Source organism: Ranitomeya imitator, chromosome 7 (genome assembly GCF_032444005.1).
Source record: "Ranitomeya imitator isolate aRanImi1 chromosome 7, aRanImi1.pri, whole genome shotgun sequence".
Classification (NCBI taxonomy): Eukaryota; Metazoa; Chordata; class Amphibia; order Anura; family Dendrobatidae; genus Ranitomeya; species Ranitomeya imitator.
Window position 1 is genome coordinate 221,612,233 of NC_091288.1, and position 20,281 is coordinate 221,632,513.

At 45.1% G+C, this 20,281-nt stretch overlaps 1 protein-coding gene across 1 annotated transcript in view; it reads left to right on the forward strand.

Moving 5' to 3' along the window:
- LOC138645665 (uncharacterized) overlaps window positions 1–17,767 on the forward strand; it is a 31,865-nt gene extending 14,098 nt beyond the window's left edge. The window contains exons 2-6 of the mRNA XM_069735120.1: window positions 2,469–2,628; window positions 2,996–3,340; window positions 3,712–3,835; window positions 10,537–10,610; window positions 17,276–17,767. Of these exons, the coding sequence (XP_069591221.1) occupies window positions 3,028–3,340; window positions 3,712–3,835; window positions 10,537–10,610; window positions 17,276–17,658 (894 nt within the window). The 5' untranslated portion in view covers window positions 2,469–2,628; window positions 2,996–3,027 and the 3' untranslated portion in view covers window positions 17,659–17,767. The remainder of the gene's footprint in view (window positions 1–2,468; window positions 2,629–2,995; window positions 3,341–3,711; window positions 3,836–10,536; window positions 10,611–17,275) is intronic.
- The last annotated feature ends 2,514 nt before the right edge of the window (window positions 17,768–20,281 follow it).

The window sequence follows — 20,281 nt, forward strand, 5'->3', positions numbered from 1 at the left end:
TACGAGTTAGTCCTGTAGATGCCAAACATGTATAGGTTGTTTTTTTTTAAGTGGTGAAAAAAAATTTGTAAAAAACAAATGTTCGCCATTTTCCGAGAATTGTAGCATCTCCTTCTTTTGTGATTTATGGTTGGGTCAGGGCATATTTTTTGTGCGCCAAACTGATGTTTTTATTGATACACTATTGGTGTAGATATGATGTTTTGATCGCCCGTTATTGCATTTTAATGTAATGTTGTGACGACCAAAAAAACGTAATTCTGGCGTTTTTATTTTTTCCTCTCAACACTGTTTACAAATATTTTTATATTTTGATAAATCAGGCAATTCTGAACGCGGCGATACCAAATATATATATATTTTTTGTTAATTGTTTTATTTCGAATGGGGCAAATGGGGGGTGATTTAAAGTTTTATATTTTTAATTTTTTTAAAAACATTTTTATTACTTTCTATTGGCTTCAATAATCTCCGTGGGAGACTAGAAGCTGCAATTATCCGATCACCTGTGCTACACACAGCGAGGCTTCGGCCCTGCTCTATATGAAGCAGAAATGCTTATCTACGATGGACGCCAGCCACGGGGCGGCGCTCAGATCAGTTTGGGTCTACTGCAGACCCCGAATCGTCATGCCACCCATCGGTGACCCGCAGTCATATGATATGGCTTCTGGCATGTTCATGGTAAATGTCGCTGTCAATGGCATGTAACATATCAACAGACTATATTTAATGAGCAGTTAATAACTGTGCTTGATGGTTTCCTGAGGAGACTAAAAAATCAATTTGAAAATGTCGCCCGACTGATCAGTAGCAGCTATCGGTGCATATAGAGGTGATGTGATAGCTGCTACTGCAGGCGCAATTTTAAATTAGATTTATTTACACTCCTCAGGAAACCATGAAGCACAGTTATTGTTAGGATAGTAAACATGCGACTATGCAGCAGCACAGGGGCCACGTCCGACACCGCCTGCAGGTTGTTGTTTTTTGTAAACTAGGGGGCGGGTCAGTGAGGGATCAGTGACCTGTCATCAGGCTGCATCATGAATACCTAATCAGAGCACCACATGAAGACCCCCCACAGCCCCACCCACAGCCCTCCCCAGTTCCACCCACAGGCTGCCCACAGCCCCACCCACAGGCCACCCCCAGCCCCACCCACAGACCCCCACAGCCCCACCCACAGCCCTCCCCAGCTCCACCCACAGGTTGCCCACAGCCCCACCCACAGGCCACCCCCAGCCCCACCCACAGACCCCCCCACAGCCCCACCCACAGACCCCCCCACAGCCCCACCCACAAACCTCCACAGCTCCACCCACAGGCCACCCACAGCCCCACCCACAGGCCACCCACAGCTACACCCATAGGCCACCCACAGCCCCATCCACAGGCTTCCCTCAACCCCCACCCACAGGCCACCCACAGCCCCATCCACAGGCCACCCAGCCCCACCCACAGGCCGCCCACAGCCCCCCCCACAGGTCACCCACCGCTACACCCACAGGCCACCAACAGCTACACCCACAGGCCACCCACAGCCCTCTCAGCTCCATCCACAGCCCCACCCACAGGCCACCCACCGCTACACCCACAGGCCACCCACAGCTACACTCACAGGCCACCCACAGCCCTCTCAGCTCCACCCACAGCCCCACCCACAGGCCACCCACCGCTACACCCACAGGCCACCCACAGCTACACCCACAGGCCAACCACAGCCCTCTCAGCTCCACCCACAGCCCCATCCACAGGCCACCCACCGCTACACCCACAGCCCTCACCAGCCCCACCCACAAGCCATCCACAGCCCTCTCAGCTCCACCCACAGCCCCACCCACAGGCCACCCACCGCTACACCCACAGGCCACCCACAGCTACACCCACAGGCCAACCACAGCCCTCTCAGCTCCACCCACAGCCCCATCCACAGGCCACCCACCGCTACACCCACAGCCCTCACCAGCCCCACCCAAAAGCCATCCACAGCCCTCCCAGCTTCACCCACAGACCACCCACAGCCCTCCCCAGCCCCACCCACAGGCTGCCCCTGAGCAAGAGATTGTCATTAACTGAAAAATACAAATCCAGATTCCACAACAACCACAAGATAGATTTCATCTCCAGGTATCCGTGTAATCAGTATAACGGCGCAGACCTGACACTGTCTGTAGGTTACTGAGCACAATCCTGCTGACAGGGGCAGTTTAAGGCTAAAGTTGACTTAAGTTCAGGTTATGTTTAGGGTTACGATAATGTTAAGGTCTTGGTTAGAAATTAGGTTAAGCATAGGATTAAAGTTGGGGTTAAAGCTAGGTTTGGTGTGAAGGTTAGAGCTAACGCTTAAGTTAACTAAACACAAGAGATGGATGTAAACCGTACATGCATTCAGCAAACATCTATCTGTCCTACTTTCCCCCAACACGAGGGATCAGTTTAACCAAGAATTCCCATGTTCTTCACAGGGACAGAAGAGAGAGAAGATGCCGGACAGATGGCAGCAGAATATCTCCTCACAACATAACGAGCAGGTGTTGACATTGCCTCTGCCCGATCTTTCCCTTCCGCAACATCATCTGTTAAAGGAGAGTTTGGAGGTCATATTCTCAGATGGGACAAGCGAAGGTATTCAGCACTCCCACCTTGGTAATATAAAAACTTGATAGTCCTTTATTAGTAATCCATATACTCCATTAGTAATCCACGTTGTCAGATTGTCGACTGATCGCAATCATCCTACTTTCACCTAATCTGTATGGGGATCCAACAGTGAATACAAAGGTGACTCTGCTCAATGTCCTAGTAAAGCAGGGCTCTAATGGTTAATATGTCTTGACTTATGTCCAGCTTTTCAATTGTAGCCACCTTCCATACAAAATGATAACATTGTTAAATGAGGCGTGGCGCTTAATTAGGGTTGTAGGTTGTAGAGTCATAGACAGTTATCACAAACTTCACTTTCATTTCATTGAAACATTACCATCCAACACAGTTTTTCTTCACTGAGCTTCTCCGGTGAGAACCATGCAGAGCATTCCTGAAATGACCGACTACATCAAGAACTTCAGTCTTAAGGACTGTAATAAAAAGGGCTTCTCCCGAGTCCTCCTCCAGCTCTTTGGTTATTTGGGTCATGGGAAATCGTCCTTCATCAACACCTGTAAGTACGTCCTGGATGACACCGAGTTCGAGCCCTACGCAGACGTGAAGAATAATGATGGTGGTAACACCACGGAGAGGATCACCTACGAGCTCACCGACACACTCACTCTGGTGGACAACCGAGGCTGCTCCATCATGAACGAATATGAGACTGGGGAAATATTTGCACAATTAGGTAAATATCTGCATTTAAGATTTCTTCCTACCATCGTATCTGTCTGCATATGATTATATAAGAATATTATGAAGGAGACACTATTACTAGAGATCATTTTAGAAGAATTTAATAGGGTTTTCTAGTCCCCATGAATTAACTTCTATCTACAAGTTACTGTAAGTAATAATTCTTGGACCAAATTCAATTTCTCTGTGATAACATTTAAAACATGTTTCTAACTTGCTGAAGTTTCTGTTGCGAGAATGATGTTCTCCTCCATGGCCATCATGTATTGCTCCATCCTAAACCTGCAGGTGGTCCATATCAATCCACTTTTGCCCCCGGCCTTTTCTTTCTTTATCTTTTTCTTTTCTTTTTTATTCTTAAAGGTAATTTGCTGCCACTCAATAAACAAGTAGCGTGGAGTAAGGGCATCGGACTGGTGGACAGAATCGTCCAGGCGGAGCGCTCTGTACAGACATCAGACTTCATATATCCTATATTTGTCTACAGGTCAGTGGATGATATAAGAACCAACGGAATGACTAAGAATACAATACAAATACTGAACAGCTGTGAGAATAGAATACACAGAGAAAACAACACAAACAAAGCAGACGATACAATGGGCCAAATAAAAATACAAAATGCTGAATTATATACGAAAACGACACCTTCGTATGCCAAAAGCAGCAAATTATTGTACCTAGAACCACAGCACAATATATAGAGACCTGCTCAATACTATACCTAGAGCCACACCATAATATACACAGAACTGCACCATGTTGTACCTAGAACCACACCATAATATACTGTACACATATCTGCACCATGCTGTACCTAGAAACACACCAAGATATACAGAGTACCCATTATATCACCAGTATTAGATTAGGGTGAACATCAGTGTGAGCAGCCTCTTCTTACCTCAGCACAGTGTGTATTTCCTGTAATAGACCAGGTAGACAGTGTGGACAGTAGTGAGAGCAGCCTCTTCTTACCTCAGCACTCCTGGTATCTCCAGTATTAGATCATATAGACAGGGTGCACAGCAGTGTGAGCAGCCTCTTCTTACCTCTGCACGACATTCATTTCCAGTAATAGACCAGGTAGACAGTGTGGACAGCAGTGTGAGCAGCCTCTTCTTACCTCTGCACTCCTGATATCTCCAGTATTAGATCATATAGACAGAGTGGACAGCAGTGTGAGCAGCCTCTTCTTACCTCTGCACTCCTGGTATCTCCAGTATTAGATCATATAGACAGGGTGGACAGCAGTGTGAGCAGCCTCTTCTTACCACAGCACAACATACATTTCCAGTAATATACCAGATAGACAGTGTGGACAGCAGTGTGAGCAGCCTCTTCTTACCTCTGCACTCCTGATATCTCCAGTATTAGATCATATAGACAGGGTGCACAGCAGTGTGAGCAGCCTCTTCTTACCTCTGCACGACATTCATTTCCAGTAATAGACCAGGTAGACAGTGTGGACAGCAGTGTGAGCAGCCTCTTCTTACCTCTGCACTCCTGGTATCTCCAGTATTAGATCATATAGACAGGGTGGACAGCAGTGTGAGCAGCCTCTTCTTACCACAGCACAACATACATTTCCAGTAATATACCAGATAGACAGTGTGGACAGCAGTGTGAGCAGCCTCTTCTTACCACAGCACTCCTGATATCTCCAGTATTAGATCATATAGACAGAGTGGACAGCAGTGTGAGCAGCCTCTTCTTACCACAGCACAACATACATTTCCAGTAATATACCAGATAGACAGTGTAGACAGCAGTGTGAGCAGCCTCTTCTTACCACAGCACTCCTGATATCTCCAGTATTAGATCATATAGACAGTGTGGACAGCAGTGTGAGCAGCCTCTTCTTACCACAGCACTCCTGATATCTCCAGTATTAGATCATATAGACAGAGTGGACAGCAGTGTGAGCAGCCTCTTCTTACCTCAGCACAGCGTGTATTTCCTGTAATAGACCAGATAGACAGTGTGGGCAGCAGTGTGAGCAGCCTCTTCTTACCTCAGCACTCCTGGTATCTCCAGTATTAGATCAGTTAAACATGGTGGACAGCAGTGTGAGTAGCCTCTTCTTACCTCAGCACTCCTGGTATCTCCAGTATTAGATCAGATAGACAGGGTGGACAGCAGTGTGAGCAGCCTCTTCTTACCTCAGCACTCCTGGTATCTCCAGTATTAGATCATATAGACAGGTGGACAGCAGTGTGGGCAGCCTCTTCTTACCACAGCACAACATACATTTCCAGTAATATACCAGATAGACAGTGTGGACAGCAGTGTGAGCAGCCTCTTCTTTCCTCAGCACTCCTGGTATCTCCAGTATTAGATCATATAGACAGGGTGGACAGCAGTGTGAGCAGCCTCTTCTTTCCTCAGCACTCCTGATATATCCAGTATTAGATCATATAGACAGGGTGGACAGCAGTGTGAGCAGCCTCTTCTTACCACAGCACTCCTGGTATCTCCAGTATTAGATCAGTTAAACATGGGGGACAGCAGTGTGAGCAGCCTCTTCTTACCCCAGCACCACTGGTATCTCCGCAGCTGCATGTGTTGCTACTGTGTGACAGTCACGACACATGCATGGAGAGCCTTTTTGATGGGCTCTCCATGCATGTGTAATGACTGTCACACAGATGCGACACATGCAACTGTGGTGCTGAACAGCTGATCAGCCGGCGCGATCCAGTAAGCCGGGTTCACTCTGCAGCTTATTCAGCAAGCACTGTAGCTTGCCGAATAAGCCCTGACATGATTAAATTCACTCACTTCTATTCACAATTGAATTTATAAACACCTAAACAAGGATCTTGGCATTTGGAAGTGCCATAATGCGACAAAGTAAACCATCTTACTGATGCTATCTACCACCATCAAAACCGCAGTTTTGCCTGCAGATATATGTAGGTCAGTGATAAAATCCATGGACAAGGGTGTCCATGTCCTGATAGGAATAGGTAGCGGAAGAAGAGTACCAGACAGACGGGTACGCAATACTTTAGAATGTGCCCAGATACTACAAACAGATACGTGTTCAATGGGCCAAATAAAAATACAAAATGCTGAATTATATACGAAAACGACACCTTCGTATGCCAAAAGCAGCAAATTATTGTACCTAGAACCACAGCACAATATATAGAGACCTGCTCAATACTGTACCTAGAGCCACACCATAATATACACAGAACTGCACCATGCTGTACCTAGAACCACACCATAATATACTGTACATATATCTGCACCATACTGTACCTAGAAACACACCAAGATATACAGAGTACCCATTATATCACCAGTATTAGATTAGGGTGAACATCAGTGTGAGCAGCCTCTTCTTACCTCAGCACAGTGTGTATTTCCTGTAATAGACCAGGTAGACAGTGTGGACAGTAGTGAGAGCAGCCTCTTCTTACCTCAGCACTCCTGGTATCTCCAGTATTAGATCATATAGACAGGGTGGACAGCAGTGTGAGCAGCCTCTTCTTACTTCAACACAACATACATTTCCTGTAATAGACCAGGTAGACAGGGTGCACAGCAGTGTGAGCAGCCTCTTCTTACCTCTGCACAACATTCATTTCCATTAATAGACCAGGTAGACAGTGTGGACAGCAGTGTGAGCAGCCTCTTCTTACCTCTGCACTCCTGATATCTCCAGTATTAGATCATATAGACAGAGTGGACAGCAGTGTGAGCAGCCTCTTCTTACCTCTGCACTCCTGATATCTCCAGTATTAGATCATATAGACAGAGTGGACAGCAGTGTGAGCAGCCTCTTCTTACCTCTGCACTCCTGGTATCTCCAGTATTAGATCATATAGACAGGGTGGACAGCAGTGTGAGCAGCCTCTTCTTACCACAGCACAACATACATTTCCAGTAATATACCAGATAGACAGTGTGGACAGCAGTGTGAGCAGCCTCTTCTTACCACAGCACTCCTGATATCTCCAGTATTAGATCATATAGACAGTGTGGACAGCAGTGTGAGCAGCCTCTTCTTACCACAGCACAACATACATTTCCAGTAATATACCAGATAGACAGTGTGGACAGCAGTGTGAGCAGCCTCTTCTTATCACAGCACTCCTGATATCTCCAGTATTAGATCATATAGACAGTGTGGACAGCAGTGTGAGCAGCCTCTTCTTACCACAGCACTCCTGATATCTCCAGTATTAGATCATATAGACAGAGTGGACAGCAGTGTGAGCAGCCTCTTCTTACCTCAGCACAGCGTGTATTTCCTGTAATAGACCAGATAGACAGTGTGGACATCAGTGTGAGCAGCCTCTTCTTACCTCAGCACAGCGTGTATTTCCTGTAATAGACCAGATAGACAGTGTGGGCAGCAGTGTGAGCAGCCTCTTCTTACCTCAGCACTCCTGGTATCTCCAGTATTAGATCAGTTAAACATGGTGGACAGCAGTGTGAGTAGCCTCTTCTTACCTCAGCACTTCTGGTATCTCCAGTATTAGATCAGATAGACAGGGTGGACAGCAGTGTGAGCAGCCTCTTCTTACCTCAGCACTCCTGGTATCTCCAGTATTAGATCATATAGACAGGTGGACAGCAGTGTGAGCAGCCTCTTCTTACCACAGCACAACATACATTTCCAGTAATATACCAGATAGACAGTGTGGACAGCAGAGTGAGCAGCCTCTTCTTTCCTCAGCACTCCTGGTATCTCCAGTATTAGATCATATAGACAGGGTGGACAGCAGTGTGAGCAGCCTCTTCTTTCCTCAGCACTCCTGTTATCTCCAGTATTAGATCATATAGACAGGGTGGACAGCAGTGTGAGCAGCCTCTTCTTTCCTCAGCACTCCTGTTATCTCCAGTATTAGATCATATAGACAGGGGGGACAGCAGTGTGAGCAGCCTCTTCTTACCCCAGCACCACTGGTATCTCCGCAGCTGCATGTGTTGCTACTGTGTGACAGTCACGACACATGCATGGAGAGCCTTTTTGATGGGCTCTCCATGCATGTGTAATGACTGTCACACAGATGCGACACATGCAACTGTGGTGCTGAACAGCTGATCAGCCGGCGCGATCCAGGAAGCCGGGTTCACTCTGCAGCTTATTCAGCAAGCACTGTAGCTTGCCGAATAAGCCCTGACATGATTAAATTCACTCACCTCTATTCACAATTGAATTTATAAACACCTAAACAAGGATCTTGGCATTTGGAAGTGCCATAATGCGACAAAGTAAACCATCTTACTGATGCTATCTACCACCATCAAAACCGCAGTTTTGCCTGCAGATATATGTAGGTCAGTGATAAAATCCATGGACAAGGGTGTCCATGTCCTGATAGGAATAGGTAGCGGAAGAAGAGTACCAGACGGACGGGTACGCAATACTTTAGAATGTGCCCAGATACTACAAACAGATACGTGTTCAACTACATCCTGACATCCTGAGTGTGAGCAACCTCTACTTATCTCAGCATCTCTGGTATCTCCACCACTAGTTCAGAGAGACAGGGTGGACAGCCGTGTGAGTGGCCTCCCCTTGCCTCAACACTCCTGTTATCTCCACTATTAGATCATAAAGACAGGGAAGACAGCAGTGTGAGCAGTCTCTTCTCACCTCAGCTTCCTGGGTATCTCCAGTATACATTAGATAGGGTGGAAATCATTGTCAGCAGCCTCTACCTATCTCAGCACCTCTGGTATCTCAAATAATAGATTAGATAAACTGGGTGGACAGCAGTGTGAGCAGCCTCTTCTTACCTCAGCATCTCTTATATCTCCAGTATTAGATCACATAAACAGGGTAGACAGCAGTGCGAGCAACATCTTCTTAACTCAGCCCCATGTGTATCTCTAGTATTAGATCACAAAGACAGCAGCGTAAGCAGCATTTTCTTACCTCAGCCCCCTGGGTATCTATAGTATTAGACTAGATAAACTGAGTGGGCAGTAGTGTGAGCAGCCTCTTCTTACCTCAACATCTCTGGCATCTCCAGTATTAGATAGAAGCATGGAAAACATACATGGCTTCTGAGAAAATAATAAAACAACCTCATATTACCATATTTATAAGAAGCCAAGTATACAGGATGTGCAGGACACACCAAAAATGCTCAATACCACGAAAAAAATGGTGTACTAGTCCGGAAAGTAATACAAATACAAGCTTTATTAAAGTATAAATGCAAAACAGGTCAAAAGTGACAGTAAAAGGTTAAAATCGGCTACACAGCCGTGTTTGCATGGTGAGGGAACAGCACGGCACTCATAGTCCAGCAAATGAAATAAATCATAACGCAATGCTCAAACCTAAGTAACTAGCCCTCCTAAATGAAGTATAACTTGCCATAGGGGTCAAAAAAGAGATCAGCAGTAGGATCAAAGCATTAATGCAGTTAACATACCGTGTAATAATGGGTGCTGGACGAATGAAGAGTTATACTTCATTTAGGAGGGCTAGTTACTTAGGTTTGAGCATTGCGTTATGCACTCTTACCTCAGCTTTTGTTTTATCTTCTTAGATGACAATAAGTACCCTGGGAGCTCATCTTTCTTCACGTGAAGGCTGTTAGCAGAGCTTCCTAGTGACCCTGCTCACAGGCATCTCTCCTATAAACATTTTGGGATTATAAGACAGATGTTTGCTAGTGTAGCAAGAAACCATTTAATGGTCTTCATAAAGAAAATTAGTGTGATGTGCTAATTAAACATATTGATGAATTTCTTTTTAACCCCTTTTCGACATTGGGCGAAATAGTACGCTGATGTTTGACTCCCTCCTTTTGATGTGGGCACTGAGCCCACATCTTTTCCGACACATGTCAGCTGTTTTGAACAACAGACATGTGTTTCTAACAGCCGCGGGTGGAATCGTGATCCACCCGCAGCTGTTAACTAGTTAAATGCCCGGTGGCCAGCGCACTTAGCAAGTGAGCAATTTTGCTGCATACAGGTGATCTGATCATCACCTGTATATAGCAGAGCCGATTGGATTATGGCATCTTCTAGTCTCCCATGGAGACTATTGAAGCATGCAAAAAGTATTGGTATGAAGAGGCTGCTTACACTACTGTCCACCCTGTCTATCCCCTCCCTCTGAAACCCTTTAAGTTAGTGCATTAATAGTGTAGGCAAAGCCTCTGTATGACTTTTTATTAGTAATAATAAGTTTAAAAAATTTCACATTTCCAGTGTGAAAAAAGGACTCTCATCTGATGAAGCACTCGAAATAAAGGCACTCCTGACCACCGCCAGAAACCTAACAGGTAACCGTAGAGCTGGACTGTATTTATGGGATTTCTTCTATTTCGGCTTAATTCTCTTATCCAATGATTTTGATTTTCCCATAAAACAGTATATCCAGAGTTATGTAAGGCTGTAGGCCAGGTCTAAACTCAGGATCTTATGGCTTTCCTTCTTTGATGCTTTTTCAAAATTGTCTCTAAAGTTATACTTCAAAATCCTCCATACTTTTGTCATGATCCGTTCCAGGGTTTATTTGTGTCTGCCCTTTTTTGGATGGATCATGTCAAGAGTTAACTTTGCTCTGCCTCATTCTGGGTTCAGGTTTGCTATTTAGCTCCTATGGATCTTGCTGGCAGTGTCAGCTATAGTTCTGTCTTCGGCTTGTGAACCTGACTCTGGAAACTGTTATGATCTGGTGATTCAGAACCACAATGGGTCTAGTGGTTAAGAGCACACAAAGTGACCTGACAGTTAGCAATGACATAGGACGAGCTCTGAGACGTGGGAACTCTGCTGACCGCAATCCCTAATCCTATCATACCACAATAGAGGTAGCCGTGGAGCGCTCCTATCCAAGGCCTAGGCGCCTCGAGCACAGCCTGAGAAACTAACTAGCCCTAAGAGAGGAAAATAAGCCTACCTTGCCTCAGAGAAATTCCCCAAAGGAAAAGGCATCCCCCCACATATAATGACTGTGAGTTGAGATGAAAATACAAACACAGTGATGAAATAGATTTTAGCAAAGTGAGGCCCGACTGACTGAACAGACCGAAGATAGGAAAGATAGCTTTGCGGTCAACACAAAACCCTACAAACAACCACACAGAGGATGCAAAAAGACCCTCCGTACCGACTAACGGCACGGAGGTACCCCCTCTGCGTCCCAGAGCTTCCAGCAAGCAATAATAACCAAAACGCAAGCTGGACAGAAAATAGCAAACAAAAGTGGAACCAGCAAAACTTAACTTATGCAGGTAAGACAGGCCACAGGAACGATCCAGGAGGAAACAAGACCAACACAGGAACATTGACTGGAGGCAATAAGCAAGGCACTAGGTGGAGTTAAATAGAGCATCACCTAACGACCTCACCTCATCACCTGAGGAAGGAAACCCAGAAGCCGCAGTACCACTCGTGACCACAGGAGGGAGCCTGACCACGGAATTCACAACAGTACCCCCCCCCTTGAGGAAGGGTCACCGAACCCTCACCAGAGCCCCCAGGCCGACCAGGATGACCAATATGAAAGGCACGAACCAGATCGGCCGCATGGACATCAGAGGCAAAGACCCAGGAATTATCTTCCTGACCATAACCCTTCCACTTAACCAGATACTGGAGTTTCTGTCTCGAAACACGAGAGTCCAAAATCTTCTCCACAATATACTCCAACTCCCCCTCAACCAAAACCGGGGGAGGAGGATCAACAGATGGAACCATAGGTGCCACGTATCTCCGCAACAATGACCTATGGAATACGTTATGGATGGAAAAAGAATCTGGAAGGGTCAAACGAAAAGACACAGGATTAAGAACCTCAGAAATCCTATACGGACCAATGAAACCAGGTTTGAACTTAGGAGAGGAAACCTTCATAGGAATATAACGAGATGACAACCAAACCAAATCCCCAACACGAAGTCGGGGACCCACACAGCGCCTGCGATTAGTGAAACGTTGAGCCTTCTCCTGGGACAAAGTCAAATTCTCCACCACAGTATCCACACCAGGACAGTCCGAAGACTCAACCTGTCCTGAAGAGAAACGAGGATGGAATCCGGAATTGCAGAAAAATGGCGAAACCAAAGTAGCCGAGCTGGCCCGATTATTAAGGGTGAACTCAGCCAATGGCAAAAAGGACACCCAATCATCCTGATCTGCAGAAACAAAACATCTCAGATATGTTTCCAAGGTCTGATTGGTTCGTTCAGTCTGGCCATTTGTCTGAGGATGGAAAGCTGAGGAAAAAGACAAATCAATGCCCATCCTAGCACAAAAGGCTCGCCAAAACCTCGAAACAAACTGGGTACCTCTGTCAGAAACGATGTTCTCCGGAATGCCATGCAAACGAACCACATGCTGGAAGAACAATGGCACCAAATCAGAGGAGGAAGGCAATTTAGACAAGGGTACCAAATGGACCATCTTAGAGAAGCGATCACAAACCACCCAAATGACCGACATTTTTTGAGAGACGGGGAGATCCGAAATAAAATCCATAGAGATATGTGTCCAAGGCCTCTTCGGGACCGGCAAGGGCAAAAGCAACCCACTGGCACGAGAACAGCAAGGCTTAGCCCGAGCACAAATCCCACAGGACTGCACAAAAGAACGCACATCCCGCGACAGAGACGGACACCAAAAGGATCTAGCCACTAAATCTCTGGTACCAAAGATTCCAGGATGACCAGCCAAGACCGAACCATGAACCTCAGAGATAACTCTATTCGTCCACCTATCAGGGACAAACAGTTTCTCCGCTGGGCAACGGTCAGCTCTATTAGCCTGAAATTTTTGCAGCACCCGCCGCAAATCAGGGGAGATGGCAGATAAAATTACCCCCTCTTTGAGAATACCCGCCGGCTCAGGCAAACCCGGAGAGTCGGCCACAAAACTCCTAGACAGGGCATCCGCCTTCACATTTTTAGAGCCCGGAAGATACGAAACCACAAAGTCAAAACGGGAGAAAAACAGCGACCAACGAGCCTGTCTAGGATTCAACCGTTTGGCAGACTCGAGATAAGTCAAGTTCTTGTGATCAGTCAAGACCACCACGCGATGCTTAGCTCCTTCAAGCAAATGACGCCACTCCTCGAATGCCCACTTCATGGCCAGCAACTCTCGATTGCCAACATCATAATTTCGCTCAGCAGGCGAAAACTTCCTGGAAAAGAAGGCGCATGGTTTCATCACCGAGCCATCAGAACTTCTTTGCGACAAAACAGCCCCTGCTCCAATTTCAGAAGCATCAACCTCGACCTGGAACGGAAGCGAAACATCTGGTTGGCACAACACAGGGGCAGAAGAAAAACGACGCTTCAACTCCTGAAAAGCTTCCGCAGCAGCAGAAGACCAATTGACCACATCAGCACCCTTCTTGGTCAAATCAGTCAATGGTTTAGCAATACTGGAAAAATTACTGATGAAGCGACGATAAAAATTAGCAAAGCCCAGGAACTTTTGCAGACTCTTCAGAGATGTCGGCTGAGTCCAATCATAAATGGCCTGGACCTTAACAGGGTCCATCTCGATAGTAGAAGGGGAAAAAATGAACCCCAAAAATGAAACCTTCTGAACACCAAAAAGACACTTTGACCCCTTCACAAACAAAGAATTAGCACGCAGGATCTGGAACACCATTCTGACCTGCTTCACATGAGACTCCCAATCATCCGAGAAGACCAAAATATCATCCAAGTATACAATCAGGAATTTATCCAGGTACTCTCGGAAGATGTCATGCATAAAGGACTGAAATACTGATGGAGCATTGGCAAGCCCGAATGGCATAACCAGGTACTCAAAATGGCCCTCGGGCGTATTAAATGCAGTCTTCCATTCATCGCCCCGTTTTATACGGACAAGATTATACGCACCACGAAGATCCATCCTGGTGAACCAACTAGCCCCCTTAATCCGAGCAAACAAATCAGATAGCAGCAGCAAGGGGTACTGAAATTTGACCGTGATTTTATTTAGAAGGCGATAATCAATACAAGGTCTCAATGAACCATCCTTCTTGGCCACAAAAAAGAACCCTGCTCCCAATGGCGATGATGACGGACGAATATGACCCTTCTCCAAGGATTCCTTTACGTAACTCCGCATAGCGGCGTGCTCAGGCACAGATAAATTAAACAGACGGCCCTTAGGAAACTTACTACCAGGAATCAAATCGATAGCACAATCGCAATCCCTATGCGGAGGTAGGGCATTAGACTTGGGCTCATCAAATACATCCCGGTAATCCGACAAGAATTCTGGGACCTCCGAAGAGGTGGATGACGCAATAGACAGAAATGGAACATCACTATGTACCCCCTGACAACCCCAGCTGGACACAGACATAGATTTCCAATCCAATACTGGGTTATGGACTTGTAGCCATGGCAACCCCAACACGACCACATCATGCAGATTATGCAACACCAGAAAGCGAATATCCTCCTGATGGGCAGGAGCCATGCACATGGTCAGATGGGTCCAGTACTGAGGCTTATTCTTGGCCAAAGGCGTAGCATCAATTCCTCTCAACGGAATAGGACACTGCAAGGGCTCCAAGAAAAACCCACAATGCTTAGCATACTCCAAGTCCATCAAATTCAGGGCAGCGCCAGAATCCACAAATGCCATGACAGAATAAGATGACAAAGAGCAGATCAAAGTAACGGACAAAAGAAATTTCGACTGTACAGTACCAATGGTGTCAGACCTAGCGAACCGCTTAGTGCGTTTAGGACAATCAGAGATAACATGAGTGGAATCACCACAGTAGAAACACAGCCCATTCTGACGTCTGTGTTCTTGCCGTTCAGCTCTGGTCAAGGTCCTATCGCACTGCATAGGCTCAGGTTTATACTCAGATGATACCGCCAAATGGTGCACAGTTTTACGCTCACGCAAGCGTCGACCGATCTGAATGGCCAAAGGCATAGACTCATTCAAACCAGCAGGCATAGGAAATCCCACCATGACATCCTTAAGGGCTTCAGAGAGACCCTTTCTGAAAATCGCTGCCAGCGCACATTCATTCCACTGAGTGAGCACAGACCACTTCCTAAACCTCTGACAATATACCTCTACCTCATCCTGACCCTGACACAGAGCCAGCAAATTTTTCTCTGCCTGATCAATGGAATTAGGTTCATCATAGAGCAAACCGAGCGCCAGAAAAAACGCATCAATATTACATAATGCAGGATCTCCTGGCGCAAGAGAGAATGCCCAGTCCTGAGGGTCGCCGCGTAAAAAAGAAATAATGATCTTAACTTGTTGAACGGGGTCACCAGAGGAGCGAGGTTTCAAAGCCAGAAACAGTTTACAATTATTTTTGAAACTTAGAAACTTAGTTCTATCTCCAGAAAACAAATCAGGAATAGGAATTCTTGGTTCTAACATAGAATTCTGAACCACAAAGTCTTGAATATTTTGTACTCTTGCAGTGAGATGATCCACACATGAAGACAGACCTTTAGTGTCCATCACTACACCTGTGTCCTGAACCACCCAAATGTCTAGGGGAAAAAAAAGGCAAAACACAGTGCAAAGAAAAAAAAATGGTCTCAGAACTTCTCTTTTCCCTCTATTGAGAAGCATTAGTACTTTGGGCCTCCAGTACTGTTATGATCTGGTGATTCAGAACCACAATGGGTCTAGTGGTTAAGAGCACACAAAGTGACCTGACAGTTAGCAATGACATAGGACGAGCTCTGAGACGTGGGAACTCTGCTGACCGCAATCCCTAATCCTATCATACCACACTAGAGGTAGCCGTGGAGCGCTCCTATCCAAGGCCTAGGCGCCTCGAGCACAGCCTGAGAAACTAACTAGCCCTAAGAGAGGAAAATAAGCCTACCTTGCCTCAGAGAAATTCCCCAAAGGAAAAGGCATCCCCCTACATATAATGACTGTGAGTTGAGATGAAAATACAAACACAGTGATGAAATAGATTTTAGCAAAGTGAGGCCCGACTGACTGAACAGACCGAAGATAGGAAAGATAGCTTTGCAGTCAACACAAAACCCTACAAACAACCACGCAGAGGATGCAAAAAGACCCTCCGTACCGACTAACGGCACGGAGGTACCCCCTCTGCGTCCCAGAACTTCTAGCAAGCAATAATAACCAAAACGCAAGCTGGACAGAAAATAGCAAACAAAAGTGGAACCAGCAAAACTTAACTTATGCAGGTAAGACAGGCCACAGGAACGATCCAGGTGGAAACAAGACCAACACAGGAACATTGACTGGAGGCAATAAGCAAGGCACTAGGTGGAGTTAAATAGAGCATCACCTAACGACCTCACCTCATCACCCGAGGAAGGAAACCCAGAAGCCGCAGTACCACTCGTGACCACAGGAGGGAGCCTGACCACGGAATTCACAACAGGAAACCCTTGGTTTGTCCTGCTGTGAACCCTGACTTGTCCTGTGTCTGTTATCCCCCCTCTGTCTGCTCTTTCCCTGCATTTGTCTGTTCTGCTTGATTCTCTGATTCTGATATCCTGGCCTGGCTATTGACTCTGTCTTGGTTTGTCCCTATTCTACCGTATTTTGCTCGCCCTGGTTTACTGATCCCGTGCTACGTCCTGACTATCCTTTCTGTTTATATCCTTTTTGTACTGACGTGTTATCTTGTGCCCTGATTCGGCTTTTTCTGACCACTCTCTTGCCACTAGGTGTTATCTGTTCAGCTGCTCAGTGTGTGCAGTCTTGCGTCCCTATAAAACCTGGTGAAGGTTGCGCTGTACTGCACTGCAGCTGCATGACAACTTTATTGTTTGTTTCTTCTTCCCTGTGGTTTTCATAATGAATTCCTGAAATAATCATTGATAGGAGAATCCAATTAATTTTAGAAACTGATTATAATTTTCTTTTCTACATTTTTCATTTTTTCTCCACCATGATTTCTGCAGGACATAGAGCTCTGCGTACATACTCAGCAGAACATTTCTTCTTTTTGCAGGAATTTTCCCTTTAGTCGTTCTCACCCATAAGACCAACCCTAACCTGAGAGACGTCCGGGCCAAGTTTGAGGACATGGATGTGGAGAGGATCTTCCCTCTTGAGAACTTCACCCCTGAAGATCACATAAAGACAAGAGGAAAACATGAAGATGTCCTGAAGCTCTACATTGAAGTCATTAAAGACATTGAATTCCGATTGGAAAGATTTTCTTCCCCAGAGGATGAAAGAGAAAAGAGGAAACAATTTGTACTTCAATTTGTGTATGAAAGAGAGTTAAGAAAGAAGGAAGAAGAAATGCAGAAAAAGCATAACGAGGAAATGAGGCTCAAAGAGATGAGTAATCAGCCGAAAGCCTCAGAAAATAGATGCGCTTTACAATAAATAGGAAGGGATTACAAGTTCACCCCCCACGTGCCCATTATATCATATCCTATGTGAAGTGCTATGGAATAAATGGTGATATAATAATAAATATTATTAATAATAATAATCCTATTGTTTTGTGTTTGCAGCTCCCATGCAGAATTATGCATCTCTTTGGTAACAGACTACTGTCTGCGTTTTTCCCTAAAAAAGTTTCTGAACCAAATTATACAATAACAACTTGCTGTGTTTCTTGCTTCCTTTTTGCTTTTCAATTAATTTTCATTTTTTTATGTTTTTTTTATTTTATTACACAGATAAAACATGCAATTGCGATTTCACATGCATTTTTTTCCAGGCTCTGAATAAATGATGAAAAAGCAAAAAAAAAAAGAAGATACAAAGTTCTACAACATCTTATACCACACTCTGCCATTTTTGCATTTTACTGTCCTGTCCTCTGCTCCTTCTAGTCTGTTTTTTTCCATCTTCATTCAGTGCACACTGTCCTCTCCTGGCATCTTTTCTTTACACTTTGGCTTCTGGTTACTTGATGTGTTTCACCAATTTTTAGTCAGTTCTTCTGGTGAAGCACATCATGACAGCAGAACTATAAAGATATATTCCACAATGGCGCAGAGTGAGATTGTCCAAAGCTGTGGCAATGGTCGGACTGGAGAGCGAGAGGCTGAACATGGTTTTATTTAGCCGTTTTTCTGTTCTTTTACGCTCTACAATTCAGTAAAGAAGTGACACAAAGCGACAGGAAAAACATTTGGATTAGAAAATGTTTACAGTTAACTTCTTTTACATATATGTATATATATAATTTATAGACAGTTGAAATATTGAAAAGTTGACCCAAATAAAGCCAGGCATCCTTCTTATACTATAGACTGTAAGCCCCCAAGGGCAGGGTCCTCGACCCTCTGTATCAGTCTGTCATTGTTAGTTTTGTTTACTGTAAGTGATATCTGTATTTTGATGTAACCCCTTCTCATGTACAGCACCATGGAATCAATGGTGCTATACAAATAATAATAATAATAATAATAATAATAATTATACTGAACTAGCTTCAGGTGATCTGTAGGAATCTTTTGTTTGGTGAATACAGTTATCTGGGACCACCATGGGTTCTGGTATGGCACATGTACATGCTACCTTGGTGATACCTGGAGGAGGATTTCTGTACATACCACCACTTGGTCATGTAAGGAAGTCAATGGACGGTGCATAGACGACATTTTTTTTTATTAGTCAATATTGCCAGAAACCTTTCATTCTCTTCCGGAAATACATTAAAATAAAGACTAAAAAAAGAAACCTTTTATTAGTCAAGCATAGAGATGAGGGAAAGGGTTAGGAAAACATTCGCCAATCTCAAATTTGGCTCGAACATAGCACATTCAGATTCGTGTTCGCGTTCATGAGCATTTTTACCCAAAGTCGGCAAAAGTTGGTGACAGTTCGGTAAGTCATTATGTTTCCACTAATGGTTTTCAATGAGTTTGGCTAGGATAGTGGTGCTGAATTATAAGCGGGGGGATGTGTTTGATGAGGGGAGGAGGTGTGGAGAAGTTGTGAAACAGCAGATTACAAGAGGAGAAGACTACAAACAACATGAGTGGGAAAAAGCGAGGTCATGGTGGAAGGGGGAATAGGCTTGGTGTTCAACATGTATGTGGGTTAGGTGTTAATTAAATGAAAGCTCAACTGAACAAACATCATCTCGTCCTATCAAAAGACCACTGACAATATCTGCTACTGGCTGGCTTACTCGACTCACCTTTCTTTGGAAGTTGCACAGTGGTATGCCTTGTAGATGAGGCTCGGGAACAGCATATGCTCCAGTGGACAGCAAGTACTTCATCAAGTGGCCTCACCTCTTTTTCCTCCACCTTACAATTCTGAAACACCCTTGATTCCCCCTAACTGACCGTGGGGAACCTCAGATGGGCCATTCTGAAGAGCTGTTCGCACGTTGAATTCCATGGGCATCAGAGGTCTGCTCCGAAGAATCACAGAATCCAGAGGTGGAAAGCATCTGCACTGATGCCCAACATTTTTTCAGGTTGGATCCAGGTCGGAAGAAGTAGGGTCTGAGCAGAATCCAGAACCTCATCACCAGACACTAACTACCAAGGGTGGAGGTGATCCTGATGAGACTCAGATACCAGAGGCACATGTGGACTGAACTGTGGTGTCAGGGCCGGAAGAAGAAGAGGCACAGTGGATCCACAAATCTACTTGCACCAATGTTGGGCGTTACAAAGTCCTTTATTCCATCTACGCTTGTTGCTATCAATGTTGTATAGTCTGCATATTTAAGATTGTTGATGGTTTGTCTAGCAAGTCCAGCCTTCCCGAGAATAGCTTCTGCGTATGAACTCAACAGAAATAGTTCCTAATGAGACTAATGAGATCAAATCCTTCATGTTTCCGCATAGAGGAATCATGGGGGGTTTTCTCTTTCTCCTACACTTTTCTCCTACAACTTTTTGTTTTTCTTGCAACAATAACTGAAACATCTGAAAAAAACCATCTGGGAAAAGGAAAAGAGTTGGTCTAGCTCACAACGGTTGGAGTTCTCCGAAGGGTGCTGATCATGTGGTGATAGCAGTGAAGTGTTAAGATTGAG